General features: G+C 50.9%; 2 protein-coding genes across 2 annotated transcripts in view; both read left to right on the top strand.

Moving 5' to 3' along the window:
- The first annotated feature begins 3,527 nt into the window (after positions 1–3,527).
- On the top strand, positions 3,528–9,270 carry PPCS (phosphopantothenoylcysteine synthetase). Its single transcript, XM_068415078.1, is given in 6 exon segments — positions 3,528–3,595; positions 3,875–3,944; positions 5,228–5,332; positions 5,335–5,914; positions 6,587–6,690; positions 8,148–9,270. Coding segments are annotated over 6 exon segments (1,251 nt in total). The 3' UTR covers positions 8,472–9,270.
- Positions 9,271–10,902: 1,632 nt separating this feature from the next.
- The window catches only part of LOC137671477 (coiled-coil domain-containing protein 30-like), a 39,900-nt gene continuing 24,735 nt past the window's right edge, over positions 10,903–26,067 (top strand). Inside the window, exons 1-7 of the mRNA XM_068415076.1 lie at positions 10,903–10,926; positions 11,068–11,213; positions 11,324–11,439; positions 17,948–18,138; positions 22,883–22,948; positions 23,765–23,870; positions 25,597–25,668. Coding sequence (XP_068271177.1) covers positions 10,903–10,926; positions 11,068–11,213; positions 11,324–11,439; positions 17,948–18,138; positions 22,883–22,948; positions 23,765–23,870; positions 25,597–25,668 — 721 coding nt within the window. The remainder of the gene's footprint in view (positions 10,927–11,067; positions 11,214–11,323; positions 11,440–17,947; positions 18,139–22,882; positions 22,949–23,764; positions 23,871–25,596; positions 25,669–26,067) is intronic.

Genomic DNA, 26,067 nt, shown 5'->3' with positions numbered 1-26,067 from the left:
TCCATAAACATCTCTCCGTTTGAACGCCTGTTCGTTGCCAAGAGCTCTGCGGCAACTGTAGATGCTGTGCCCTTACAACGTGCTGAGGGATGCCAGCACAAAAGAGCCAGGAGGCTTATTTATCTATTTCTCTTTGCTTTCAGCGTAATTGTTGCCAACTCCCAACACTTCTGTGCCGGCTTTTCACACAAGTGGTGCAGCAGGAAAGCTGCCCGGAAAGAAATCTTGTTGCTGGTGTGCCTAGCAGTGCTGCCGTGATAAGTCAGCAAGGCATTCGCTCTTCTCTTGCTAGGAGGCACGGGCAGGCCTGTGCAGCGAGCGCCGGCAGAAAATACCATTTTACCTCTTTATTGCCTTCTGTTTTCCAGCTGTGGCTGAGCAGAGGGCAGAAAAAACAAATCCCAGTGCTTTTGGAGGCCAGGCTGAGCTTTAAGTGCTTAGAGAGAGGCAGAGAGTCACACCACGGGTGAAGGAACAGCTCAGGGACAGAGAACCTCAAGGACAGCCTGTGAGTGCTTCCTGGAGATGCTGGCTGAAATAAAGGGACATCCTTCCTGGATAAACGAGAGCTTCGAAGAACACACCCCAGAGCGATAGCACCCTGCTACAGCAAGGAGAGCCAAGAGCTAGAAAACACAGTGGTCATCCCCTCTCCAGCCCCTGAGCTACCAGCATATAGAGAGTGCAACAGGCACGCACCAAAACCAAGCTGTGTTAGGGGAGCACGCGGTGCCCAGGAGAAAGTCAGCACATGCTCAGGGCAAGGAGCAATAAAAGCCATTATTTATCAGGCTGCCTCTTCTGTCCGTGCCACTCTCTGTCACAACTGGCACTGGCTTTGGTGCGTGGGTATCAAGCAGATTGTCATCTGGGGAGGTGCTGGAGACCAGGACCATTCTTTTTTTTACTCCTTGTCAGTGGGATCATTGCTGCTTCCCATGAAGTAAGCTATCTTAAAACATCTGCAGTGAAGCTAAGCTGAGGGTTAGACTCTTGCACAGCTCCCAGGAGGAGAAGAAAGGGCAGGAGACAACAGAAGCCCTGCAGCGCTGAATATTTAAGACTGCGCAGTTACAAGCCTTGGGGCATCGTTAGCTTTGGCCCTGCACCGTTTTTCATCTTGCATGTAGCCCCGTGCCCCCGGAACTGCACGCTTCGGGCTCTTTTCATGTGTGCTGCAATTACAGAGGTTTCTCTGAAGATGCCCCCACGCAGTTTTCTCCCAGTTGGGGTTTGAGGAGGCTGAGGACCCCAGCTCTGCTCCAGGTGGGCACAGGGGGGTTGGAAACACACCTGGGGCACGGTGCCACATTCATTGACTCGCTCACAGGCACCAAAAACAATGGAAGCGCGCTTGGAGAAAGGACGATTTAAAGAGGAAGGCAGGCTTCCAGTCAGTGTGAGTTGAAACCTGCAGTCGGCGGGGCTAGCGTCGGTGCTGGAGAACTGCTGTAGCTGGCTGAGGCGTGGACCTTTTCCCGTAGCCGAGGGGCTGCGGTAAGCTGACATCACGCAGGCAGGTGAGGCTATTCTACAAACAGAAACTTGGAGTTTTGTCAGTGTGGAGGTACCGTTTGCAGGGCCTCCCCCCCGGCTATGTCGACAAAAGCAGATTTCTATCAACAAAGCTTTGGAGTACAGACGAGGTATGAAACTCATAACCTCCTGGCTCTCAGCTTCATGCACCTTCCCTCAGGCCACGGGGCATTTCGATGCGCACAAACTTTCCTGCCTTCTGCCTGAGGCTCGAGCTGTGTGTTTTCTAAACAAACACCTCGTGTGAGTTTGTGAAGTACAGAAGAAATGTCCAAAAAAATAATAAACCTTTGGGCAGGCTTTGAGCAGAAGGTTTTCTCTCTGACCATCACGAGACCACGTAGCTTTTCCTTGAGCTCCAAAGGCCTTTAAAGCACTTTTGTTGGCTCTGTGAATAGGAATGTGATGAAGCCACCAAGATGGGGCAGTAAATAATCTCGCCCTCTCCACACCGCTCTTCCAACGCTTGTCAGCCTGTCTAGGCCCAACGTTGTCTACCCTATACCTTGCTGTATGTAAAGGCAGACTTCATTTGGGGGCTAGCAGCTGCGGTCTTGCTGTGAAAGCAAGCAGATAACAAGGTGTTTCCGCTCTTTCACTCCTTTCTTAGGAGAGAAGGAAGACAAAGTGTCCCTGCACATACCGTTCCCAGAATGTATTTTATATTTAAATAGTCTGGAGACAAAGGTCAAAGAACAAATGTAATAGGGTTGTTAAAGGTCCTATAAAAATCTCTGCTTCAGAGAAAAAATGGGAGTCTGCTCTCTGTGACGTTTCCCATGAAGTCATCGCAAGCCTCGGCTCGAGCTGCACGTTTGCAGCTGCCATCTGCTAACCTCGGTGTGCGACTCTCCCTTCTCCACCAGCCCCGTCTTCCTGCTGTCTTTCCCTGGAACCCAATAAAAACCAGACGATTACCTTCCAGCTAATCGAGGAGTGCTTCCTTGGTCTGGCGGTCACGTGGTTTGTAATGTGTATAGCGTAATTTCAGTCGCTATAAATTCAGTGATGTAATAACAGCTGCTTTCAACGTCAGCGTTCAAAATGTAGCTGAAGTTTCTTGGAAAGGCTTTAAGCAGTTAAGGATGCAAAAAACCCTGCCACCACCCCCAATCAGACCAGTTTTACCTTTTTTTCTTTGCAGACTTTATAAAGGATCAACTTAAACGTAACCTGGAACAAAAGAGCTTTTGCATTTTTCCTGCCGCTTCTGGGACATCCTGTTGTAACACACCTTCTTCAGACTTTGGCCAACAACCTTGCCTGTGATTTTCAAACAAACAGATGGGGTTTTCAAAACCAAACGGGGCTGTCAGTGCCCAATTCCTACAAAGCCTAAAGGAATCTGCTGCCTAAAGCCTGTCACAAGCTTTCACCAAGCAGGACTTTTGCCTACGCAGGTTCCAGCCCTTTTAGAATTTCTCTTTCTGGATGCTCCCAAGAAAGACCACAGCAACGAGCCAGTCACCAAATCACTCGTTGGCCAGAAACAACCTTAAAAATGACACGTGACGTAAAATCCAGAAGATTAATGATGTTCTTCTCAGTTTGATTGTTACCAGCTCACTTTCAGCTGTTCTATTGTCCTATTATTCTGCGATTAGGAGTTATGCAACGCTAGAAGGGTAATTAATTTTTACAGGCAAGATCATTTCAAGTAGCAGATGTATTTGGGTGGGTTATTTTATTTTATCAACATTGTGGAAAAGCAGATCCTGCCACTCCAAAAACAAACAAACAAACAAACAGAGTTGAAAACCACTTGGGCTGGGAAGGAGCTGCACATCTGCACCACCCACGAGGCCAAAAAACCAGAGATAAAAGACCTTATTTAGTGGGAAAGGGCATTTCAAACTGGCCAGGTAAACAAAGGGTGGGGATTTTATTTCTTTGCCCCCCTGCTTTGAGGAGGGGGAATCCCTCTCATCAGCAAAGGATGAGGACAGCCTGTAAGAAGCAAAACTCAGCTGGACCTTGGACTAACCGGGGAGATGGACTACCTGCCTGGCAAGGCGGGAGATCCAGGATTGCCGCTGGCTGAGGAAGATCAGAACTTTGAGTAAGGACTGCGAAAAAGGCAGGAGGCTCACAGAATCGAAGAGAGGATGCCCCCTCTCCCCTTATTATAATCTTTTTTGTGTAAAAAAAAGAAATTAAAGCTCTGCAACTAAGTACGGATCAAGCAGCGAGGTGCCCTCCTGACACTACGTACATCAAAATATAGGAAGAAGAGATCTAATTGAATTTCACTGGCAGCACTTTGAAGTGGTATTCGTGTTTCTTGTACATACCTGCCTCTTCACCAGCTGCTCCGTGCCATGTTTTCTTTCTCTTTCAGAAAGGAGAAAAGGGAGGGGCGTACGGATCGGAATCAGCAGCTGGCATATTTGCTCGTGGATACTAACCCAGTCAGCGTTTTGATGATCTACATCACTAACAAAAGGGAAGAACGATATTTTTAGTTGCTTGGAAATGATGTAAGGGAAGATTATTGCCTGTTGTGTCTTCTAGACTTTCACCCCAAGAATTACTCACAACAGCCACCAGCCCTTGTCTGCTCACAGAGCACCTAAGACATACTTGTTATTCCCAAGCAGGAACACAGTGCTGTCCTGCCAAGTCACCATGACTCTGTATGTTAAAACCTTATTTAAATCACTCACAAAATTCCCAATACAGTTAGGTTTGAGCAAATGCCTGGCTTTCAACACAAAAAACCCCCAAAGCCAAACAAACTCCAAGTCATTGTGAAATCAATGACATATATAGTTAATGCGTGGCACCACTGATTGATAGATATTTGTGCCAACATCTAGAAAGCTCACTGCGCTGCTCTCTGTTTGTTGTGGGCACTGTTGGAAGCGAGGAGGAATGCTCCAGCTGAGCGATTGCTGAGCGTGCCTGCTCCAGTTCCCGCTACCCTGCCGGCTAAGCTTTGTCCCTGACACCCGGGCTTCCTCCTAGGCCTCATCCCTGTGTCCTAAGCCTTGTCCTGGGGCTTGTCCCTGTGTCCTGAGCCTCATCCCGGGGGTAGTCCCTGCCTTTTGCCCTGTCCCTCTGTCCCAGACCACATCCCAGGCTTTGACCCTCTCAGCCCTTGCCCTAGGCCTGTCCATTGTCCTAGGCCTGGCACTGCTTCCTGGGCCTTGTCTTGAGCCTTCTCCCTGTGCCCTGAGCCTTGTCCTGGACCTGTTTCTGCTTCCTGCCCCTCCTGGGCCTCCTCTGTGTGTCCTGAGCCGTGTTCCAGGGCTAGTCCCTGCCTCTTGCCCTGTCCTGGGCCTGTTCCTGCCTCCTGGGCCTCCTCTGTGTGTCCTGAGCCTTGTCCTGGGCCTGTTCCTGCCGCCTGGACCTTACCCTGGGCCTCCTCCCTGTGCTCTGGGCCTTGTCCCGGGGCCAGTCCCTGCCTCTTGCCCAATCCTGAGCCTGTTCCTGCCCCCTGGGCCTTGCCCTAGGCCTCCTCCCTGTGCCCTGAGCCTTGTGCTGGGCCTGTTCCTGCCCCCTGCCCCTCCTCTGTGTATCCTGAGCCTTGTCCCGGGCTAGTCCCTGCCTCTTGCCCTGTCCCGGGCCTATTCCTGCCCCCTGGGCCTCATCCCGGGCCTCCTCCCTGCACCCTCAGACTCGTCCCTGCCCCCCGGCCTTCCTCCCGGGCTGCGCCCCGGCCCTCCCCCCAGCCTGCCCCCGTCCCCCGCAGCCGGCGGGGCTCTCACCAGTAGGACACGAGGCCGCAGCGAGGGCAGCGGAGCCGCGCCACCGCCCCGCACAACTCGCACCGCCGGAGCCCCGCCAGCGTCCGTCCCGCCAAGCGTTGCCAAGGCGACACTTCCGGTAAGGGAGGGCGGGGCGAGCCGGCGCACTTCCGGCGGAAGGGGCGGGGCGGGCATGGCGGCGGCGGCGGCGGCGGCCGGCGGCGGCGCGGAGGAGGCGGCGGCGGAGGCGCGCGTGCGGGCGTGGGCGGCGGGGCAGGCGGCGCGCGGGCGGCGGGTGGCGCTGGTGACGTCAGGCGGGACGCAGGTGCCGCTGGAGGCGCGCGCCGTCCGCTTCCTGGAGAACTTCAGCAGCGGGAGGCGCGGCGCCGCCTCCGCCGAGCGGCTGGTGGCGGCCGGTTACGGCGTCTGCTTCCTGCACCGGGCCCGCTCCGCTTTCCCCTGGGCCAGGGCCCTCCCGCCGCCCGGGCCCGCCCTGCTCGACGCTCTCCGCCTCACCCCCGGGCCGCCGCCCGGCGTGGCCGCCGACCCCGCCGCTCTCCCCGCTTTGCTGCCCGCCCTCCGTGACTACCGCCGCGCTACCGAGGCCGGGGCGCTGCTGGCCATCGAGTTCACCGGGCTCGCCGAGTACCTGGCGCTGCTGCGGGCCGCCGCCCGCGCCCTGGCACCTTTCGGTACGGGGAGGGGACCGGGGGGAGCCCGGGCGTGCGGGGGACGGGGCGGCCCCGGGGGCCGTGGGGATCAAGGCGAGAGGGGACGTGGCAGCTTGTGGGGGGTCCCTGGTGTGAGGGGCCAGGGTGGCCCCGGGGGATCCTGGGCACGAGGGGACAGGGTGGCACCGGGGGGAGCTGGGGCATGAGGGAACGAGGTGGCCCCCGGGCCCAGGCACCGTGTGGTCCAAGGTGAGAGCGGACGGGGGCAGCCTGTGGGGATCTTGGGTGTGAGGGGACAGGGCAGCCCCCGAGGGGGTCCCTGGTGTGAGGGGGTCAAGGTGGCCCCAGTAACTGTGGGGCTCTGGTGTGAGGGGCTAAGGGGGCCCATGGTGGCTCCAGCACCCCAGTATGAGGGTCTGGGTTGTCCCTGGGGGCTGTGGGGGCTTGATGTGAGGGGACGAGGCAGCCCTGGTGGGTGACAGTGTGTCTGAGGGGACCCCAGTGCGTGGGGTCAGCACTGCCCTGCTCAGGGCGGTGCTGGTAGGTGATGGGGGTCTCTGAGGGCTCCTCTGGTTGGTGTGGGGGGGGGTTGAGCCCAGCCAGCTCCGGTCCGTCCCGGGGTCCCTGGGGTGAGAGGGCCGGGCTGCTCCGTACGTGCCAGCGGCCGTGCCTGACTGCAGTTGTTTCTCGCAGGCTCCAGCGTCATGTTTTACCTGGCGGCCGCCGTGTCGGATTTCTACATCCCCGCCTCGGAGATGCCCGAGCACAAGATCCAGTCCTCGGAGGGGCCCCTGCAGGTGAGGCACCCCTGGGCACGGCCATCCCTCCTCCCATCCTCCCATCCTGATTGTCCCAGCGTCCTGCTGGTGTCACAGCTCCCTGGGGACTGGCTGTGAATAAGACCTGGGAAAGGCTGCAAAGCGACGGCTCACTGACCAAAAAATCGTGTGTTTTGTCTGGGAATGGGAGGGTGCGTTTCTGTGGGAGCAGAATCCCACGGAAATATCCCTTTAAGGCTGTGCGTGCTCACACCATGGAGATGAGTAGATGGTGGGGCTCAGGCAGCTGAAGAGTAGTTGCCTCTGGAGTACTTGTGTTGCCTCTGGAGTACTTGTGTTGCCTTCTTTCTGCTTAACACTGACAACAGCCCAAACGTATAGCCCCCGTCTCATGCCCAGATCCCTGTCAGCTGTGGGAGCAGGTGGATCTAGAGCTCTGTATGTAACAAACACCAAATTGGTTTGGTTTTATTTGGTTGATCAGAGGGCCGGAGCATCTCTTACGAGGAGAGGCTGAGGGGGCTGGGGCTGTTTAGCTGGAGGAGAGCAGACTGAGGGGGGATCTTATCAATGCTCACAGATACCTTCGGGGCGGGTGTCAAGGGGATGGGGCCAGACTCTTCTCAGTGGTGCCCAGTGACAGGACAAGGGGCAACGGGCACAAACTGAAACATGGGATGTTCCATCTCAATATGAGGAAAAACTTCTTTACTGTGAGGGTGCCAGAGCCCTGGCACAGGCTGCCCAGGGAGGGTGGGGAGTCTCCTTCTCTGGAGATATTCAAAACCCACCTGGACACGACCCTGTGCAACGTGCTGTGGGTGACCCTGCTTGGGCAGGGGTTGGACTGGATGATCTCCAGAGGTGCCTTCCAACCCCAGCCACGCTGGGATTCTCTGATCAGCTTTTAATAAGTTGCTGGGCTTAATTTTTTATCCTTGGAGACCCTGCCCGACTCCCAGTGGCAGACCCAGAGGTTAAGAAGCTGGAGAACAGACTCCTACTTTTTTCCCATGCTTTGGCATATTTATGCTTCATGTGCTTTAAAGAGTTGCTAGAAGGAAGGGTTAAGATCTGACAAGGTGCCTGGATTTTGGAGAGCTGAAAACTCAGACTTGTGCGGTTGTAATTAATTTTTTATCTTCCTCTGCTTATGTTTATTTTCCCAGAGTGGGTTTTAGCTCTTAAATAACAAAATGTTTATGCAGTTACTGTGGGCCTGCTTCATCGCTTAAGAACACCCTTCGTTGCTTAGTGTTAACAGCAGACTGATAATTTAACTTTACAGTACGTGCCAGTGGCATTTTGACCTTGTTTGGTGAGATCTGACCAAATACTGCCTTGGAGAACTTCCCAGTGTAAATACAACATGACGTGAAGCTGGAATTTCCCTAGCACGTCCCCCCCAATCTCTTCTTAAAATGCATGGTAATATTTTTCCTGAAACTTTTCTCTGCTGTCTTTCCCCGTTGTAGATCACAATGAAGATGGTGCCAAAAATGCTGTCTCCTCTCGTCAAAGAATGGGCCCCAGAGGCTTTTGTTATTTCCTTTAAACTGGAGACGGATCCCTCGATCTTAATCGATAAATCCCGGCAGGCTCTGGAGAAATACCGTCACCAGGTGGTGGTAGCAAATATCCTGGAGTCACGGAGAACCTCTGTTATTATCGTCACCAAAGACTCACAGACTCCGTTATCTCTTTCTGATGATGAAATAGCTCAAGGCATGGAAATAGAGGAAAAGATAGTGAGCTATCTTCAGGGCCAACACACTGCATTTATAGAGAAGAAAGTCTGAGGACCGGCTCTGAATGAAACGAGTGAAATTGTACTAGAGAGGGAGCGGAACTGGAGTGATTCTCTCTCCCAGGTAAATAAAACAAGCCTCAGTGAAACACTGTGGGAAAGGCTGCCGTCCAAAACTGTGTAACTTTTCTACAGCTTGGGAATGGTTGTTGTTTGCTTTGAAAAAGGAAAACACACTGAAGTGAAAACATTCCAAAGGATGATGCTTGTTCTGGTGTCTAATGAAGGAAAGGATCTATTGCTTTATTTCTGCCCCATGGGCTGGGAGAACCGGGAAGTGGAGAAATCACAGAATCACAGAATGTTAGGGATTAGAAGGGACCTCGAAAGATCATCTAGTCCAATCCCCTGCCGGAGCAGGATTGCCTAGACCATATCACACAGGAACGCGTCCAGGCGGGTTTTGAATGTTTCCAGAGAAGGAGACTCCACAACCTCTCTGGGCAGCCTGTGCCAGTGTTCAGTTACCCTCACTGTAAAGAAGTTCCTCCTCATGTTTGTGTGGAACCTCCTGTGTTCCAGCTTGCACCCATTGCCCCTTGTCCTGTCAATGGATGTCACTGAGAAGAGCCTGGTTCCATCATGACACTTGCCCTTTACATATTTATAAACATTAATGAGGTCACCCCTCAGTCTCCTCTTCTCCAAGCTAAAGAAACCCAGCTCCCTCAGCCTCTCCTCAGAAGGGAGATGTTCCACCCCCTTAATCATCTTCGTGGCTCTGCGCTGGACTCTCTCTAGCAGTTCCCTGTAAATAGTAAATATGTCTGTATATAAAAGATTTTATTGAATCTGCCTCTTCAAAGTTTGTTTTTGAATTATTGGGCGGAAGGAATGGTGCTTTGCAGACAAATAAGAGGTTCTGGTTTTATGACTGGAGTGGAGCGACAGAGCTGGTGATCAGCTGGTATTGAAAGTGGAGGGTGAAACAAGTGTGGCAAAAGGTGAAGGAGGATGAGGTGGTAACAGCTTTGGAGAGAGCATCTGTGGCTCCAGGGGAGATCCAGGGGACCTACTCTTCAAGAACTCTGCTCAGAAACAGTTTAAAAAATAGATACTGTAGCAGTGTCCCTAAAGCAGCTGTTTCACAACGGTTTTCCTTCCGTGGTGGGTGTTTGTAGGTTGCTGGGGGGGGATGAAGGCAAGGAGACCTGTGGCACAGAGCACAAGCGGTCGTCTCTGAGCGTGGCTTGGGGACAAGAGGTTGGCGGAGGAGTAGGCAGTGAGGGTGGGGAGGTGAAAGCGGATGGGGTAGCGGTGCTCAGCCTTGGGAGGAGAACTGGGATGTTTCTGGTTTTCTCTAAAGGATTTGCAGCTTCTAAGCATACATTCCTCACAGTTACAAGAAGCAGAGTGTGCAATTCTGTGGGGGCAAAAAAACCTGAACTGCAGCTCTGCCGCTGTCTGTTGTGTGTCTGTTTACCTGCTTTCCTTGAAATAAATTCACTGGAAGTCTGTGAAGAAAGACAGTAACGCACAAGAACGCAGTTCTCACCCTTGAAGCCTCTCCAGAGGTGAGACTGGGCTCTATTTAAAACCACCGAGCGTTCAAGAAGGTAAGAGTGCTTTTGTAATGACTCTGATCACCTGAAAATTAGGTGTGCTCATAAAATGAGGAAAAGAAAGCCAGGAGAGCAAGAGCATGAGGGTGGGCTCGGCGGGTCTGGAGGGAGCATTGAATGCTCAAGGACTGTTACGGTGTGTGGGCAGGATATGTTTAGTGATGGGAGAAACAGTCTGGATTAGTCAGGAGTGCTGAGGTCCAGCTAGGAACTGAGTCAGGAGAAAAATGAACAACTTCTACATGGCCAGGACTGATACTTGCAGAAAGTGGAGAGAGAACTGAAGTGGAGACTGTCCATAGACGTGGGAAGTGCCTGTCGGAGATGTGCAGATGGGGAAGGAGAAGATGGAATGTCCTGCACGTCTTCAGTGCACTCGTGAGCTCTGAGAGCTGCCCGCCTTCATCTTCCGGTATGTAATCGATGTGAGCGTCGGGCCCTGCTGGTTTAGGGGTTTCTGTTGTCGTCAGACCCCTCTGCAGAGCCTCCTGCCCTGCGGCAGATCAACACTCCCACCCAACTCGGTGTCATCTGCGAACGGACTGAGGGTGCCCTCGATCCCCTCGTCCGGATCGTTGATGAAGATATTAAAGAGAACTGAGCCCTGGGGAGCACCACTGGTGACCGGCCGCCAGCGGGGTTTGACGGCCGGGAGCGGGACGTTCCTCCTGCCTCGGTCGCCGGGAGAGGAGCCGCCATGTCCGCGGTGCTGCGCTGCCGGCGAGGGGGCGTGTCCCGAGGAGGGGGCGTGGCCAAGGCGGGGGGGCGTGGCCTCCCGGCCGGAAGGGCGGGGCGCTGGTGCCCCCGTTGCCATGGAGCCGGGAGCGGGGGGGGCCGGGGGGCGGCCCAGGCCTGCGCCGCATGGAGGCTGCTGCCGCCGCCCCGGTGGGTGCCCGGGACGATGGGGGTTGGTGTGTGTGTGTGTGTGTGTGTGTGTGTGTGTGTGTGTCTGTGTCTGTGTCTGTGTGTGTCCGCCGGGCCCCGTCGCTCACGGCTCCTCACGGCTCCTCTCGGTTCCCCCCGCAGGCGGAGGCCCCGGTACTGGTGGAGACCATCCGCCGCTCGCTGCGGGCCGAGGGTGCCGACCCCGCCGCCCCGGCCGAGGAGCAGCTGGGCCTGGCCTGGCGGCTGCTGCACCGCACCGAGGCCCAGCTCGGTGACCTGGAGCGGCGGTGGGCTGAGGAGATGAGAAACGTAAGGGCCAGGAGAAGGGGCCAGAGTTCCCTCTTCGGTTTTTAACCCGTCCGGGCCCAAACACGCCGGTTTCCCCCTCGTTTTGCAGCAGCAGGTTCATGGGTGGTCACAGCCAAAAGCTGCTTTTCCTCTTGTCCTCGAGAGCTCCTGAAAAAGAAAACGAACAGCTCAGGCTCGAGCTGACGCGGCTGCAGCTGCAGCAGGGTAATCCTTTCCCTCCCAAACACGGGCCAAGGAGATGCGTTAAGAGGTAGCGGCGTACGGGGTCTTTCAGCAGCGCTGCTTTAAAGCTGCTTTGAGAGCAGAGCAATGTTTCTCAGTGAGTTAGAATCATAGAATCGTTTTGGTTGGAAAGGACCTTTAAGATCGTGGAGTCCAACCATTAACCTCACACTACCAAGCCCACCACTAAACCATGTCCCTCAGCACCACATCTGCTCGTCTTTTAAATCCCTCCAGGGATGGGGACTCCACCACTGCCCTGGGCAGCCTGTTCCAGAGCTTGACAACCCTTTCAGTGAAGACATGTTCCCTGATCTCTAATCTAAACCTCCCCTGGGGCAACTTGAGGCCGTTTCCTCTCGTCCTATCACTTGTTACCTGGGAGAAGAGTCTAACATCCTCCTCGCTACAACTTCCTTTCAGGCAGTTGTAGAGAGCGAGAAGGTCTCCCCTGAGCCTCCTTTTCTCCAGACTAAACACCTCCAGTGTTTAGCACCATCAGACTTGTGCTCCAGACCCTTCACCAGCTTCGTTGCCCTTCTCTGGACTTGCTCCAGCACCTCTTGTAGTGAGGGGCCCAAAACTGAACACAGGATTCAGTTTTGAGTTCTGCTAGACCAGCGTGTGTGGTGTGTTGTTTGGGAGGTTGGCAGAAGTGTTAATGAAATACTAGAACTGATTTGTGATTGACTTAAAGATTCTTGTCTGATTTTACTGCCTTTATTCAGCGAATTGGACAGTTTCTCACTTCGTGTGGCTCCGTGTTTGCACTAAGCATCTGCCAGAGGCTGTTTGAAGAACCGAATTGATGGTGCTGTTTGTTTTCCAGCTCTAAATTATTTTAAAACAGCTTTGAAGGACTGTGGTACGTTTGTGATGGTGATTCAAAACTTGTCCTGTGTGCTTATTTTTGCTTAGTCATTTTGTTTAAAACAAATTATTTCACTTGTATTTCACTTCGAATAATTTGCTTTCCTCTCAAACCCTGGAATCACTTCCAGTAAGGGCAAATATATTTCGCTGGGTTTAGGTCTTGATTTTCTTCCATCTTCCTAGTCTTCTGTTGTGCTTTGAGTACTGCCAATAGCACACCATTGTCATTAACTCCTTTTGTGGTGTGTGTTATCCTGGGCCCAAGGTAAAACTTGGGATGGTAGAGCAGCTTGAACAATTTCTTTGTTACGCCTGCTTTATTTGGGGCAGCAAATAGAGGAGGTTTAGGAAACTGATTGCAGTTTGGAGTCTCTGTTCAGTTTTGGCCAGCCTGTGGGTTTCAGGGAGCACGTCTGTTGTAGAGACTTTTCAAAGATGGGCGTGCTTAAGCACTGCCTGAAAATCTGATTCTTCTGGGCACGTAAAACCATCGTTTGCTGTTGAAAATGCTGGTAGGTAAGGGTTTAAATGACTGATGAGCCTTGGGAGCATGACTGTGGCAGAAAACTTTATTCCTGGTTCTTCTCTTGCCCACGAGGTGGCAGGCGAATGACACAAATGTCCCAAAGCTGGCTTTGCCTTGGTTTCTTCGTAGTGGCTCTGCTCCTTTGGACTTTTTCCCACTTTTTTTAAGGATTCTTGTGGCTGTTTGGCACGGTTTAAAGCTGGGCTGGCTATTAAACCGGTGGCAGAGGCTCTCTATTAACGCCCCCCCCTGCCCCGGAAGGGGAAGGAAAAGAGAGAAGGGAGAGAGACTTACGGGTTGGAAAGTTAAAACAGTTTTAATGAACTGTTACAATATAAAAGAGTGTAATAATAATAATGGAAATAATTAAATGTATACAAATATATACAAAACCAAGATCGAGCTCCCCCGATATCGGTCACGTCCCCACCGGCACTGCAGGGCAGGCTCCGGGAAGGCCCAGGCTGGGCCTAGCGACGGACGGGAGCTGGATTCAGGGATGCACGGATCGGGATCGGGGGCAGCAGGAAAACAGACAGAGTCCTCTTTGGACACCGGCCAGAGCAGAAGGGCGAGAAAGAGAGTGAGACCCTCGTGATCCCCCCGCTTTATACTGAGAATGACGTGTATGGGATGGAATACCTGTGTTGGTCATTTTTGGGTCACCTGTCTGCTCCCCCCTGCAGGTGCGACCCCCCCTGCGGCTCTTCACTCGTAAGCAGTGAGGAATTTAGCAGCGACCTTGGTTTCTCTAAGAATAAGGACAGCAGGAGCCTTTCTGCATAACATCCCTACCCGTGCCTCAGTGATAGCTACAAACTTCGAGCGTTATCATCAGTCCTAGAAGCAGACACTGTCTGCAAAACATGCGGGAAGTTTCAGAAAGTGCAGTTACTTAGAAGAGACTTAGCTGAAAGTAAAAATCACTGAAAGGAAAATTGGTTCTGTTTTAGTCCAAACCAGGACACTGTTGAGCAATGATTAACACTCGAATGGAAACAGAGGCCCATGCCTATTACCCTGGCGGGTTGCTAATTGCGAGCAAGCTGTCCCCACGGGGTTTTTGTGGTTCTGTGGTGTTTTGGTGCCATACGGTGTTTGTGTGCAGCTTTCTGGAGGAGTTTGCTTTGGGATATCGCTGTCAGACTTTGGTTTTTAAGACTCGTTATTACCTTACTGATGGCATTGCCTGCGGTCCTGTGATATACATGGGTGGGTTAGCGATCTGGGCAGTGGATGAAGCGCTGCCTTCTGTCCTCTGCAGTGAGGGATGCCAGCCCTGGGGTGTTCTGGGATGCTTGTAGATCGTTTTCTTGAGGGACTGGACTTTTGCTTCGCAGGTCAGCCTTTTCACAAATAACCCCACTGGCCCCCTCTGGCACAGAGCGGTTAGACGTGCTTGTGCTTTAGCTGCTGCACTTCTGTCAGGCCTTTGCCTGCTCCGGGTCTCTAATGTTACCTCTGCTGCAGGGTTCGATGCCGCATCGCTGTTTCTATTCCCTGGGCCTCTGCCGTTCATCAGAGTTTGTGCAAACCGACCCAGAGATGCCTCCTGAGCCCTGTAGGGTGTAGGGCAGGCTGAAGGTCTTGAACTAGAAGTTGGTCATCGTCTGGGTCTTACTCCCCCTCTTATTTTTGCAGGGCAGCTGGTTGTCTTTAGCAGGGACAAGATGATACTGCAGATCAGGCTGGAGAAGGGCCTTGTGGAAAGGCAGACCCGGGTCTGCTGGGATTGTTAAACAAAAATGTGGGCAAGGCAAGAACAGAGGATGGTGGTAGGAAGCTTTTGGGAGGCTTGGAGTGATGACGAGTTCAGATGGGAAGGGGCAGTGGAGGAGAGAGGCTGGTTCAAGCCTGTGGTACAAAGGAGGGCCCTGAACCTGTGAATGGTGATGTGCAAGCGGGCAGGATCTGTCCTGATTTTGCTTGTAGTGATGCCTGGGAGTTCCAGTTTTGGGGAGCTGAGAGATCGGGAAGGGAAGGGACCAGGACTCGGGTAATGCAGGAGATGGCTTGGGTGGGCTCTTGGGGCTGAGCGTGATCCCTCTTCCAAAAGCAGCCAAACAGGTCAGCAGCTCTGCTGGGTCTGAGGATCACTGGGAGCAATTTAATCTTCTCAGTGGTGCCCAGCGACAGGACAAGGGGCAACGGGCACAAACTGAACCGTGGGAAGTTCCATCTGAATATGAGGAAAAACTTCTTTACTCTGAGAGTGCCAGAGCCCGGGCACAGGCTGCCCAGGGAGGGGGGGAGTCTCCTTCTCTGGAGATATTCAAAACCTGCCTGGACACGACCCTGTGCAGCATGCTCTGGGTGACCCTGCTTGGGCAGGGGTTGGACTGGATGATCCACAGAGGTCCCTTCCAACCCCAGCCAGGCTGGGATTCTGTGAAAAGCTTTTTCTGATGATAAAAGGTAAGTTGCTGCTTACACATTTACTTCTTGCCTGGAATGGGCTCGAAGGGTTACTAGGGAGAGCAGCCACTGCTGGTTTTAGGTTGGGCTGTAGATCTGAGCTTTACCTCATTTGGTACCTCTGCCCAGAGTGAAATTTTGCCTTTCCTCGGGGCAGTTCGTAATCCCTTTCTGATGGTTCTTGTCGAACACGCCTCGGTGTTTATGGAGGGCAGATCGATAACTGATGTGCTGCATCACCAAAAGCCTTTCTGAAAACCAAATGTAATGGCAGTAAAACACAACGCTGTTAAGGGCTTGCCTCGATTTGTTTAAAAAGTGAAACAAAAAGAAGAAATAGTCGTGGCCTGAGCTTGTTTATTGTAACAGCTGTACTGCTCAAACCTACCCAGCATGGACGAGAGGGTGCAGCTTCTGTGCTGGGTGTGAGGATACTGGTGAACTGCTGATTTCTGAGAAGCTTCGTGGGGTGAGATGTCTGCAAATATAAAACTGGCTTCCAAAGAAGCGAGTGCAGAGGCGGTGCAGGAGATACGTGCTGGTGGGAACACATCAGTGCAGTGGTATAACATCGCTTGTACGAGGTGTTTGCCCTTCTCAAGTAGGACGTGTTGGATGTGGTAGGGAAGGGGTTTGAGGTACTTGTAAGAAATCAGTGGGCTTTTACAAGCAGGTGATCTGTGCTGCGCATGGCAGACTCCCCTCGTCCTCCCAGATCCTTTTCCTCTTCAGCCTGTGGAAAATTTCTAGGTCTTGTTACCCCAAATTATACTGCATAGGTGTAGGGGAAGGACCCACAAGTGAAACTGTCAGTGTAGGAGGCACCTTATGAGATCAGAGCATTGGGTCTGAAGGGAGATGGTCGTCCTGTTTGTGTCCATAAAGCAGAGCAGCTTTCAGCTTATTTTGGATGGGATTTGGCAAAACTGGGAGGAAACTGCAAGGCAAGTTGAAGGCAAGGGGGGATTTTTCAGTTGAGTATGAGCTGTGGGCTCTTCATAATGCACATGGAGCAAGCGGCCGGCTATTTTTAAACTGCAAAACACAATATTTTGCTCTACTTCACGCAGGAAAGCTACAAGTCAGCCATGTCTGACCTCTTCATTGAATCAGCTGTAATTTATAACCACAGGGGAAGGCGAATGGGAAACCGCAGGGTGTTTTCCATCCATCGGGCTGGACAGAGCTGGCTGCAAAATGCAGAGTGGAAACATGCGATTGATTTGAGGCTTAGGATGTGATTGCACCCCGTCCCCTGTTAAATCCAGTGTATGGAAGTGAGGAACAGACTTGTCCACAGCTATGTATGTATCCTGTGCAAGAGTATGAGGAATATTTGCTCTGCTTAACTTCTGATGTCTAACTCTGGCTCCCTAAGCAGTGAAAGAGTGTGAATATCCCTCCTTCCTCCATACAAAACCTACAACTCTCCCCAGTTCCCATCCTACAGCACTTGGAAACCTTTATAATCTGGTTTGGGCTAGAAATTGGGAGCGAGGTTTGTTGGTTTTCTTTTTAGTATGAATTACAGAGGGAGGCTTTGAAAAACCCTTCCTTAGCTTAACCAGCTGTTGGATCCAGTGCAGGCATTGCTGCCCTGACCACGCAGGAGACCGAAGATTCCCCTGGCAGGCAATTTTCCAACCGTGCAAACGGGGATCTTTATAACAAATGTGTGTTGCACAAACACAACAGTGCCTAAGCACAAACCAACTTCTCTTGCAAATGTCCTTATCACCTCTTTGCCTTGGAGGCCAGTATAGAGTCTTCCTAGCTATAAGTTTGGGATAAACAGTGAAGAATTGACAGTTTAATTCTAAAAGGATTTTTTGTTCCTTTAATCCTCCAGGAGACCTTCAAACAACAGGTCTGTGTTACCAGAAGCAGGTTTATAGCTGGTTTTGGAGGAATGGGTCAGGAACGCTGTTCAGGGAGTGATTTCTAAAGTCATGTTTTAACAAGGACTCCAAGTCCCTTTGTGCCTCTGGAGTGCTGATTCTCTGACTCTGCTTCAGGCCCCTGTTGGTTCCTCGCCGTGCTTTCCTTCCATATCACATGGGATCTGGCACCCTGATCTCTACCATGGCTTCGCACAATACACCAGGTGCTGCTGTGCATCACTGCTGTGCGTGGGGAAAAATCAGATATTCAGCTCCTCCTCCCTACCAGACAGTCCTTAGGAAAATAATGATGTTCTGCTTATGAGTGATGCAGTTTCTTCTTGCAAAAAAAATGTTTATGTGATTGCCTGTCCACCTGGTTCCCTTCAATGCCTTTTTAATCTGTTGTTTAATTTCCACCAAACTGTATTAAGGGGTTAAAGGGTTGGGGATAACCAGGTTGGTGAAACTTAGCCGCTGGGTAGAGGGAAATGGTCATCATAACTGCCACTGAAAGCAAGGCAGGAGAACTCACTTGGCAGGCAGGGTAGTGATGTGAGCAGAAATGTTGGGACAGATCAGAAACACTGGGACAGTGGGAACAGGGCTGAGATGAGACAAGGGTATAGGAGGTGGAAAGGGAGGTGGGAAGCAGGAGAAGAGACTAAATGTTCTATGAGCTGTTGGTGAGCTGCAGGGCTGTTGTGGTGGGGAGTGTTTAGAGGAGCTAGGATGCAGATGGAGAAGGAATCGGGCTTCATTTGTTCCTCTGTTCACAGAAAGCCTTGTCTTGCAGAAGCCCAGCTGAAGGAGGCCGAGGAGATGCTGGAAGAGGAAGGCTTGTCCGAAATAGCTCCCAGTAATGCCAGCGAACAGATTGCTTATTTAGTGGTGGAAAGAACGACACTGCTGGAGAAACCGGAGATCACAGATGAGAAGTTGAATTCACCCAGCTGCACAGACAGGCTGTGTGCAGCACAGCTTCAGGTACCTGCTGCTTTAGGTGCTCGGGCTGACTGAAAGCACGCTGGGGAAAAGGTTGTCTTTGAGATATTTTTTTAAGTAAAAATATTTCTCCTACCTATGAGGCCACTGTGGATTCTTAACGCCGAAGCTGATGTCTTTGTTAGTTTTCACACTTGTATATTTACACTTGATTGCTCCCACATCTTGCATAGGGATAGTGAATAGGATTAATTTTAACAGAGAGGATGTTGAAGAGTTTGTGATATAGCTGGTCTGCAGCTCTTCACTGGGTAATAATGACTTTCTACTAATCCAGATTTCCTGATGATCCAGTATTTAATTTCAGATGACTGAGTTCCCCTGAAAATCACTAATTTAAGAAAAAACCTTCCCTATACTTAAGGTGAGGTTAAAACTCTTGTCTTCTAGCTGCTGAGCTCGAGGATGGAAGTTAAGCAAACTTCTGCTACAGAGTTCAGTAAATAAATTTCGCAGCATGACTTGATGATTGGCAGGTTAGAGAGGACCATCTGTCTCTTGATTTTTTGCTTTCTGAGGTTGAGCTGAAGAACGCTGAGAAATGGTGGAGGAGCAGCAGCCACCGCATGTTGGAGTGACAGTTTGTGACTGATCGCCTCAGTTAGGGAGATCTCCCTCCCGCCAAGGCCACCGACTTCCATCTACTCCTCAGTATGGCCATTTCACAGAACTGGGGCCCGGGAGCTGCTGGCTCTCGTAGCTGTTTCTCCTGCATTGCCGTGCTTGCTGGCCTCACCCATAACTTAGTGCTGACAGCAATGGCTGTCGGAAGTACAGGAGCATAAAAATTGCTGCACTGGGCCAGGCCTAGAGCCTGTTGAGCCCTGTGGTATTTGTGATACAGGACGTTAAGTTTTTCTTCTTCTTCCTAATTTCCTTCTGCCACTTCAGAAGTGGCCCAGCCAGGTTGCCCCTCTGGAGTTGCTCCTGCCTGGGGACCCAGGGGGTGAGCTTAAGGGAGAAGGCTGCAGGCTGCAAGGGGCACACGAGAGGGCCAGGGGCTGCAGCCCCTGCAAAAACAGACAGCCAGGATTCATAGGAAAGCCCTCCTGGGGACAGAGGGGACCGGCAGGTTTTGGTGACCTCCAGGTTGGAGCTGGCTGGGGCACAAGCAGGTGGAGGAGAGATAAGGAACTACTGGAGAGAGTCCAGTGGAGGGCTACGAAGATGATCAGAGGACTGGAGCATCTCTCCTACGAGGAGAGGCTGAGGGAGCTGGGGCTGTTCAGCCTGCAGAAGAGAGACTGAGGGGGGATCTTATCAATGCTTACAAATACCTTAGGGGCAGGTGTCAAGGGGATGGGGCCAGACTCTTCTCAGTGGTGCCCAGTGACAGGACAAGGGGCAACGGGCACAAACTGAAACATGGGATGTTCCATCTCAATATGAGGAAAGACTTCTTTACTCTGAGAGTGCCAGAGCCCTGGCACAGGCTGCCCAGGGAGGGTGGGGAGTCTCCTTCTCTGGAGATATTCAAAACCCACCTGGACACAACCCTGTGCAACGTGCTCTGGGTGACCCTGCTTTGGCAGGAGGTTGGACTGGATGATCTCCAGAGGTGCCTTCCAACCCCAACCAGTCTGTGAGTCTGTGATTCTGTGACTTGCAGACAGACCATTTAATGGCTGTCTCATCTTCTGTCACTACCTTGAACTTTCTACAGTTTTATGTTTCTAGTTTTTCATTCTGATTAAACTGTTTTGGAGTTGAAAAGCTTCTTGGCCTTTTTTGGGTGAGCTCGCTGAAGGAGGGAGGCTCGGCAGACCCGCTGCGATGCTCAGCTTGGTTTGGGCTGTGTTGCACTGTCTGACCAAAAGCCAAATGCAAAACCTCAGAGGACAGCGTCACAGGAGGGCAAATATGTCGTGACAGTTCATCAGAACTGCTCCCCTTGCCCCCAGTGGTGTGCAGTGTCTGAACTGGAGATGCTATCTTGTGTCTAATAGTCCTTGATTAATTTTTATCTCCCATGAATTTGGTTGCTTGTTCAACCCATGCAATTTTCTGAATATCCTCGCAATTCAGGACTGCTTTTGCAATTTCGCTATTCAGCTGCTGTCACATGAAGTTCCTTTGTTTCAACCTACCATCTCCTGGCTTCGTTTGATGCTCTGCAGCTCTTGTATTAAGAGGCAGTGAACAATTGCCTTTTTATCTGCCTGGTCTGTGCCACTTGGGATTTTACTGGCCTCAAGAGCATCCTTTTCTGGCTGGAGAGTCCTAGTCTGCCTAGCTATTGTGCGGTTGGGTGTCATTCAGGATTCATCCGTGGTACAATAACACCTTCAGATGTAAATATCTTCCTCCGAATCAAATAATCTGTTTGCAGTGAGGGAGAGAAACTTCCCTGATGCGCTGTCTCCCGCTCTTGGATAGAAAACGCCTCTCTGCAAATCCTGAATAACCTGCCTGTGAATGCCTGTCACTTGATACAAATGCTTGCTGCAGACACATTGTGATGAAAGCCCCACGGTAGTTAAAAAGGGGCAGCAGAGCTGTAACCTTCCACCGAAATGCCAGTTAACCCATTCTGCTACCGAGCATTTACCAGGTGGGATTGGATTTGCTCTTCCTTCAGTGCCACGGCTGAGTAAGGGAAGCGGGGCCAGGGCAAATGAAGGACGCAGATGCCTGCAGGTCTGGTGTGGAATCCAAACCTTCTTGCATGGAGCTCGTCCTTCTGAGGATGCAGCTGACTTCTAGCAGTCCCCTCTCAGGACTGTTCTTTCTAATGATCTTGTTACAGAAACACGTTCATTACGAGACTGGTCTTGACTACTGAAGAAAGGTGGAGAGAGTGTTGTTGCAGCTGGGCTGGGTGAAAGACAGAGCCAAGGCTGTGTCTTGTACGTGAAGATAATATAGGCTCTGTGTGTGTGTGTGTGTGAACAATGCAGAGTTTACTTGAATTCCTCCTGGTACACGGCACCAGAGTCCCCTAGTAGGAAGACAGGGCTGTAAATACCTGATTTTTACCCACTTTTCACACAGCTGTTTAGAGGAATGAGACTTATTAAAGGAAAATGTATTCTTGCATGATCAAAACACATTAAAAGCTTAATGCTTCTCATTTCTAATTAAACACAACTTCTCTGCAGTTTGCATACTGGGCACCTTTTTTTCTGTGTTTTTAAAACAAGGTGAGAAATGTACTGGAGATCTGTTTTCCAGGAAAACAGTTTCTCTAAAGCAGTCTCCTCAGATGATGTCATTGCTGTCCATGCTTGTCAACCAGAAACTGTTGATTAAGCACCCCATTGTTTGGGGTAGCATCACACTTGTGTTACAGAATCTTTAGAGTCACAGCAGTGTTACAGGTTAAGAGGTTAATTGCTGTTGTTAACTCTGCTTACTGGAAAGTGTAGCCTTTGTTATTCTCAAATGACCTGTTATGTACTTGTTTCATTCTTAGACCGGAGGTCCAGATGTGTTCCTGTCTGTTAGAGAAATGAATGCAGCTTTTAGCTAGACTGCTCAGGCATAATTGTTTTTTTTGATGTATCCTCGCTAATGCAAAACACCAGGGTACAAACGTGCATCTTTGTGTAGTCATCTCTAATATCATACAATCATCACAGGATGGTTTGGGTTGGAAGGGTCCTTGAAGACCATCTAGTTCCAACCCCCCTGCCACGGGCAGGGACACCTTCCACCAGACCAGGTTGCTCCAAGCCCCCTCCAACCTGGCCTTGAACACTGCCAGGGAGGGGGCAGCCACAGCTTCTCTGGGCAGCCTGGGCCAGGGTCTCACCACCCTCACAGTATAGAATTTCTTCCTAATATCTCATCTAAATCTCCCCACTTTCAGTTTAAAACCGTCGCCCCTCATCCTGTCACTCCATGCCCTTGTCAAAAGTCCCTCTCCAGCTTTCCTGTAGCCCCTTCAGGCACTGGAAGGTGCTAGAAGGTCTCCCTGGAGCCATCTCTTCTCCAGGCTGAACAGCCCCAATTCTCCCAGCCTGTCTCCAGAGCAGAGGGGCTCCAGCCCTCTGAGCATCTCTGTGGCCTCCTCTGGACTCGCTCCAACAGCTCTGTGCCCTTCTTATGTTGGGGCCCCAGAGCTGGACGCAGCACTGCAGGGGGGGTCTCCCGAGAGCGGAGCAGAGGGGCAGAATGCCCTCCCTCGCCCTGCTGGCCACGCTTATACGTGGAGAGTGCTGTCGGAGCTCTGGTAGAAGCACGGTGTGTACAAGCATGCTCACCTCTCTAGAGCCAAGGTGCAAAATATTAATGACAACCAACCTCCTGAGCACTAGGAAATCCTTGATGCTGGTTCCTGTGTTCAGGCTGCAGGGTAGCAGGAATCTGTTAACTCGGGAAGTGGTTCAAAAGAGAGGGGGGACATGGGGAAGTAACCCAGCGTGACTCTGATGAGTCAAGCGTGCTCAGCCCCAATACATTTCTTTGGGCAAAGCTGAGCCCACAGGCTCTAAGAGGAAGATGCCAAGGAGATCACAGGTTTTTAAACTAAAAAAGTAGTGAACCCACGGAGTTCCCAGTACTGGCTGAGACAACTGAGGGATTTTCACAAGGATTTGGGGTAACTCTGGTTGAAACGTTCTCTTCAAATATAAGGTACGATTCCAAAACCCCTTCTAATCAAGATATGTTGAAAGTGAAACTCCTACGCACTGGTGTCAAGGGATACATGGCAGCATGCGTTCTGGTGGTGTTGATTTATTAAAACGTCTTTTTGTGCAAGGATGAGTTTGGTCTTGTTCATCAGACGTTAGAAGATGAACTCCAACAACAGCACCAATCCATGCAGCTTACTGGAGAGACAATGAATAAGGTAATTTGGACATTTTCTTGCTGATGACGTGGCACATAGTTGAGACTTCAAGCAGTGGGTCTGTTCTGAAGCACGCGGTGAGGGTTTTTTATTGTTTTTAGCTGATGGGGTAGCTATGCATGAGTTAATTGCTTCTGCTGAGAGCCAGGGTTAACATCTCAGCAGCTTTGGGTCAGGGCTGGCTTGTAAGCACTCACCTACCTATAATGGTAGCCACAAAGAAATGTCATGGGAGATGAGTGGAGCAAAGGCAAGGGAGTGAGAAATAGCTCTTGTTGTATCAGCTGAAATGACTTTTCTGCAGAATCACAGGTCAGTGGGAGCAGCCTCTGGCTCCTGCACTCTAGGAGCAAGTGCAGACTGCAAGAGGAGGTTGGTGGTGCCAGGCTGGCCTGGGGCTGGCTCTCACAAGGACCATGGGACCACAAACATGCAGAATTGACTTGTCCTTCCAGCAAACTCTCATGGGGTGTGGTGGAGCCCTCTGCTTGCAAAACCTCTTATATGACGTGTTTGAAAATGCATCATAATTAACGATGTTGTCTCCAGGAGGGAAAAACAGAGCCTTGTGTAGGGAAACAGCCACACGACGCTGTTCAACACCTGTGTTTTTGCATGTGTCCGTGGTGAAGAGGGTTATCCACTGCGTGTCTGTCTCCGGCCCCTGCATTGGCTTCCCTGAGCTCACCTGCTTTCTGTTTGTGTTGCCACCCCTGTTCTGGCAGGTCAGGAGTAGTGCAGAGGGGGGACCTGCCTTGGTCACAGCACCGTGAGGATTATCTCATTTCTGTTGGAGCATTAGCCCTTGTGTTTCAGTCCTACAGGGAGGAGCTGGAGAGGGAACAAGCAAGAGCTGAACGAGGTCTGGATGAGGCCGCACAGAGGCTGCTGATGGCCCAGGAAGAGATCCGGAGGCTGACAGGTGAGCTGGATGCACAAAGAAAGGAGCAGAGTGAAACAGGGAAGCACTTCTTTTGTGGCCACTGCTAATTACTGGCCTGCACTTAGCCCACCCCTGCTTAGTGTAAGCCTTGGACTTGTCAGCCAGAGGAGCTGCAGGCAGGCTGTCCTGTGTCCTCTCTGCTTGTCGTGGGGAAAAATCGGTGTCAGATACTGATGCCTGGTACCTAGGAGGTCTGAATGCAGTCATTAACAGTCACAAATCAATTAATACTGAGTGGGGAAAGCTGAGACATGGGGTTCTGTGACCCGTGATTACAGCAGCAGTGCCGTGACTGACTTCCTCTCCCAGGCTCGTATACAGGGAGAAATTCATGCCCAAGGAGGGGATGGAGAGGAAATGACAGCTTGGTCCAGAAACAGAGTAGCTAAAATACGATATACACAGTGGTAGCACAGCTGGACCACTCATCTCTAGGTTCTTCAGGTGCTGTGTTTGGGATGCTGCCTCCTTAGGAGCCGTTAGTAAGTGCTCATAACTGGAGCTTCTCAGCAGTCTTGAAGTGACTGATCAGATTCTTATCACTGCTAATATTTGCTTAACCTCCTTATTGAAATAACTGTTGTTGACCAGCCCTTAAGTATTACATTTTTTTAAAAATACTGATTGTAAAAATAAAGAGTTTTCTAGGGGGAAATCAAACTACTTGATAAAGGTCCTATTGGAGTGGTCCCTAAAGCCAGATGCTTCACTGGTACCTCGTAGAGGAGATTTCCTGAGCAAAGCACTGGTTTCTGGATGCTTTTTCTCTGGGTTACTTACATTGTCCCAAATTCTGTGATGCAGATTTTCTATGGAGAACAGGAAAACGTGATGAGATAACACGTTCCTGCCCCATGTGCCCTTGCAGAGACTGACTCCCTTAAGGAGACTGGTACCACCTGGGTAGGGTTTATGTCTGAATCGCAGGTCCTGATGCTGACCTTGTGGCTCACGCTCCACACTCAGACCTAGCTAAACCTTCTCGCCAGCCCCCAAACCCATTGTTTACAGCCTTTTAATCAAAGGCAGGGGAATGAGCTCTCTGCCGGTGTCTGCTTTGTGTATCGATTGCTACACACGCGTCCCTGGGGATGGAGCGAGCGGGTGTTGCAGCCTCCGAACAGTACTGCTTCTCCAGATCACGGACGGGCTGCAGCGTGCGACTCCTCTCAGTAGCCTGCATGGGGAAATCGGTGGTTTATAATCTTCTTACGTATCAAATGAACATAAGGCTTTCCAAACTGTGAGTAAGGGTTTAATGCTTGTTATGTCTGTGTGGTTTATTATGCTGTGAGCATTAGTGTGCAAAATTAGTGTTACAACATCTTAGTGACTTCCCTGATGATGTATATCTGCATGCCTTCTCCTCCTGACGAGCTTCAGAGCCAATGTTCTATAAATAAATTGATTTTCTAATCAAAACCTAAAATGAAATCTCTGATCTTTAGTAGAACTCCACTTAAACAGTGTATTTTTGGTTCAACAAGATTGCTCCTGGCCAGTTTGTAGCCCAGTTATTGGGTCTTTGGTGATGGTGGTTAGAGATTTTAATTGTGTGCCTAGCTGTCTGCTGCTTTAATTTTTTTCTTTAGTTTTCCTTCAACTCTGTGTTTAACAAAGTGCATTAAAAATGTTGTTGAGTTTTGTGTTCAGGAGCATACAAATGGACTGTCAGAGGAAAACTGTCTCTTTCTGATCCTTGTAGAATCGACCTCGTGGTCAGCCCTGCAAGTGCCTGAAAGCCAGGAGGAAGGGGTGAACGAGTGGAGAGAGAGTGGTAAGTTATGCTAATTACAAGCAGAGAAGATCCAGAATTTTATCAAGGCTTTCTGTAGTGGTAAAGGGGCTTTTCGGTGAGATAGACACTTTCGTAGAAGGTGTTCCTTGCCTTTTATTTTAAATTACAAAACTGAAAATCCAGTATCAACGTCCCTGTTTGAAAGGGGGGTTTGGGATTGTGGTTTTTTTTTTTGCCAGATGGAAACCAAGAAAGAAGGTGTGTTTTTATTTTTGCCTGAATCAAAGTCAAATTTAAGCTGAAATTTCCTGTGCTCGGCGTTAAGCTGTAAAGGGAAAAATCTTTGTTCAACTTTTCTGTAAGGAAAACTGTCTTCTCACTAGTTTTACTTAGGATTAGGATACCAGCGTATACATGGACACATTTCTGTCAGTGTGC

Source organism: Nyctibius grandis, chromosome 17 (assembly GCF_013368605.1).
Source record: "Nyctibius grandis isolate bNycGra1 chromosome 17, bNycGra1.pri, whole genome shotgun sequence".
Lineage (NCBI taxonomy): Eukaryota > Metazoa > Chordata > Aves > Nyctibiiformes > Nyctibiidae > Nyctibius > Nyctibius grandis.
Note: the sequence above shows the minus strand (reverse complement) of the source record. Positions and strands in the feature narration are given on the sequence as shown.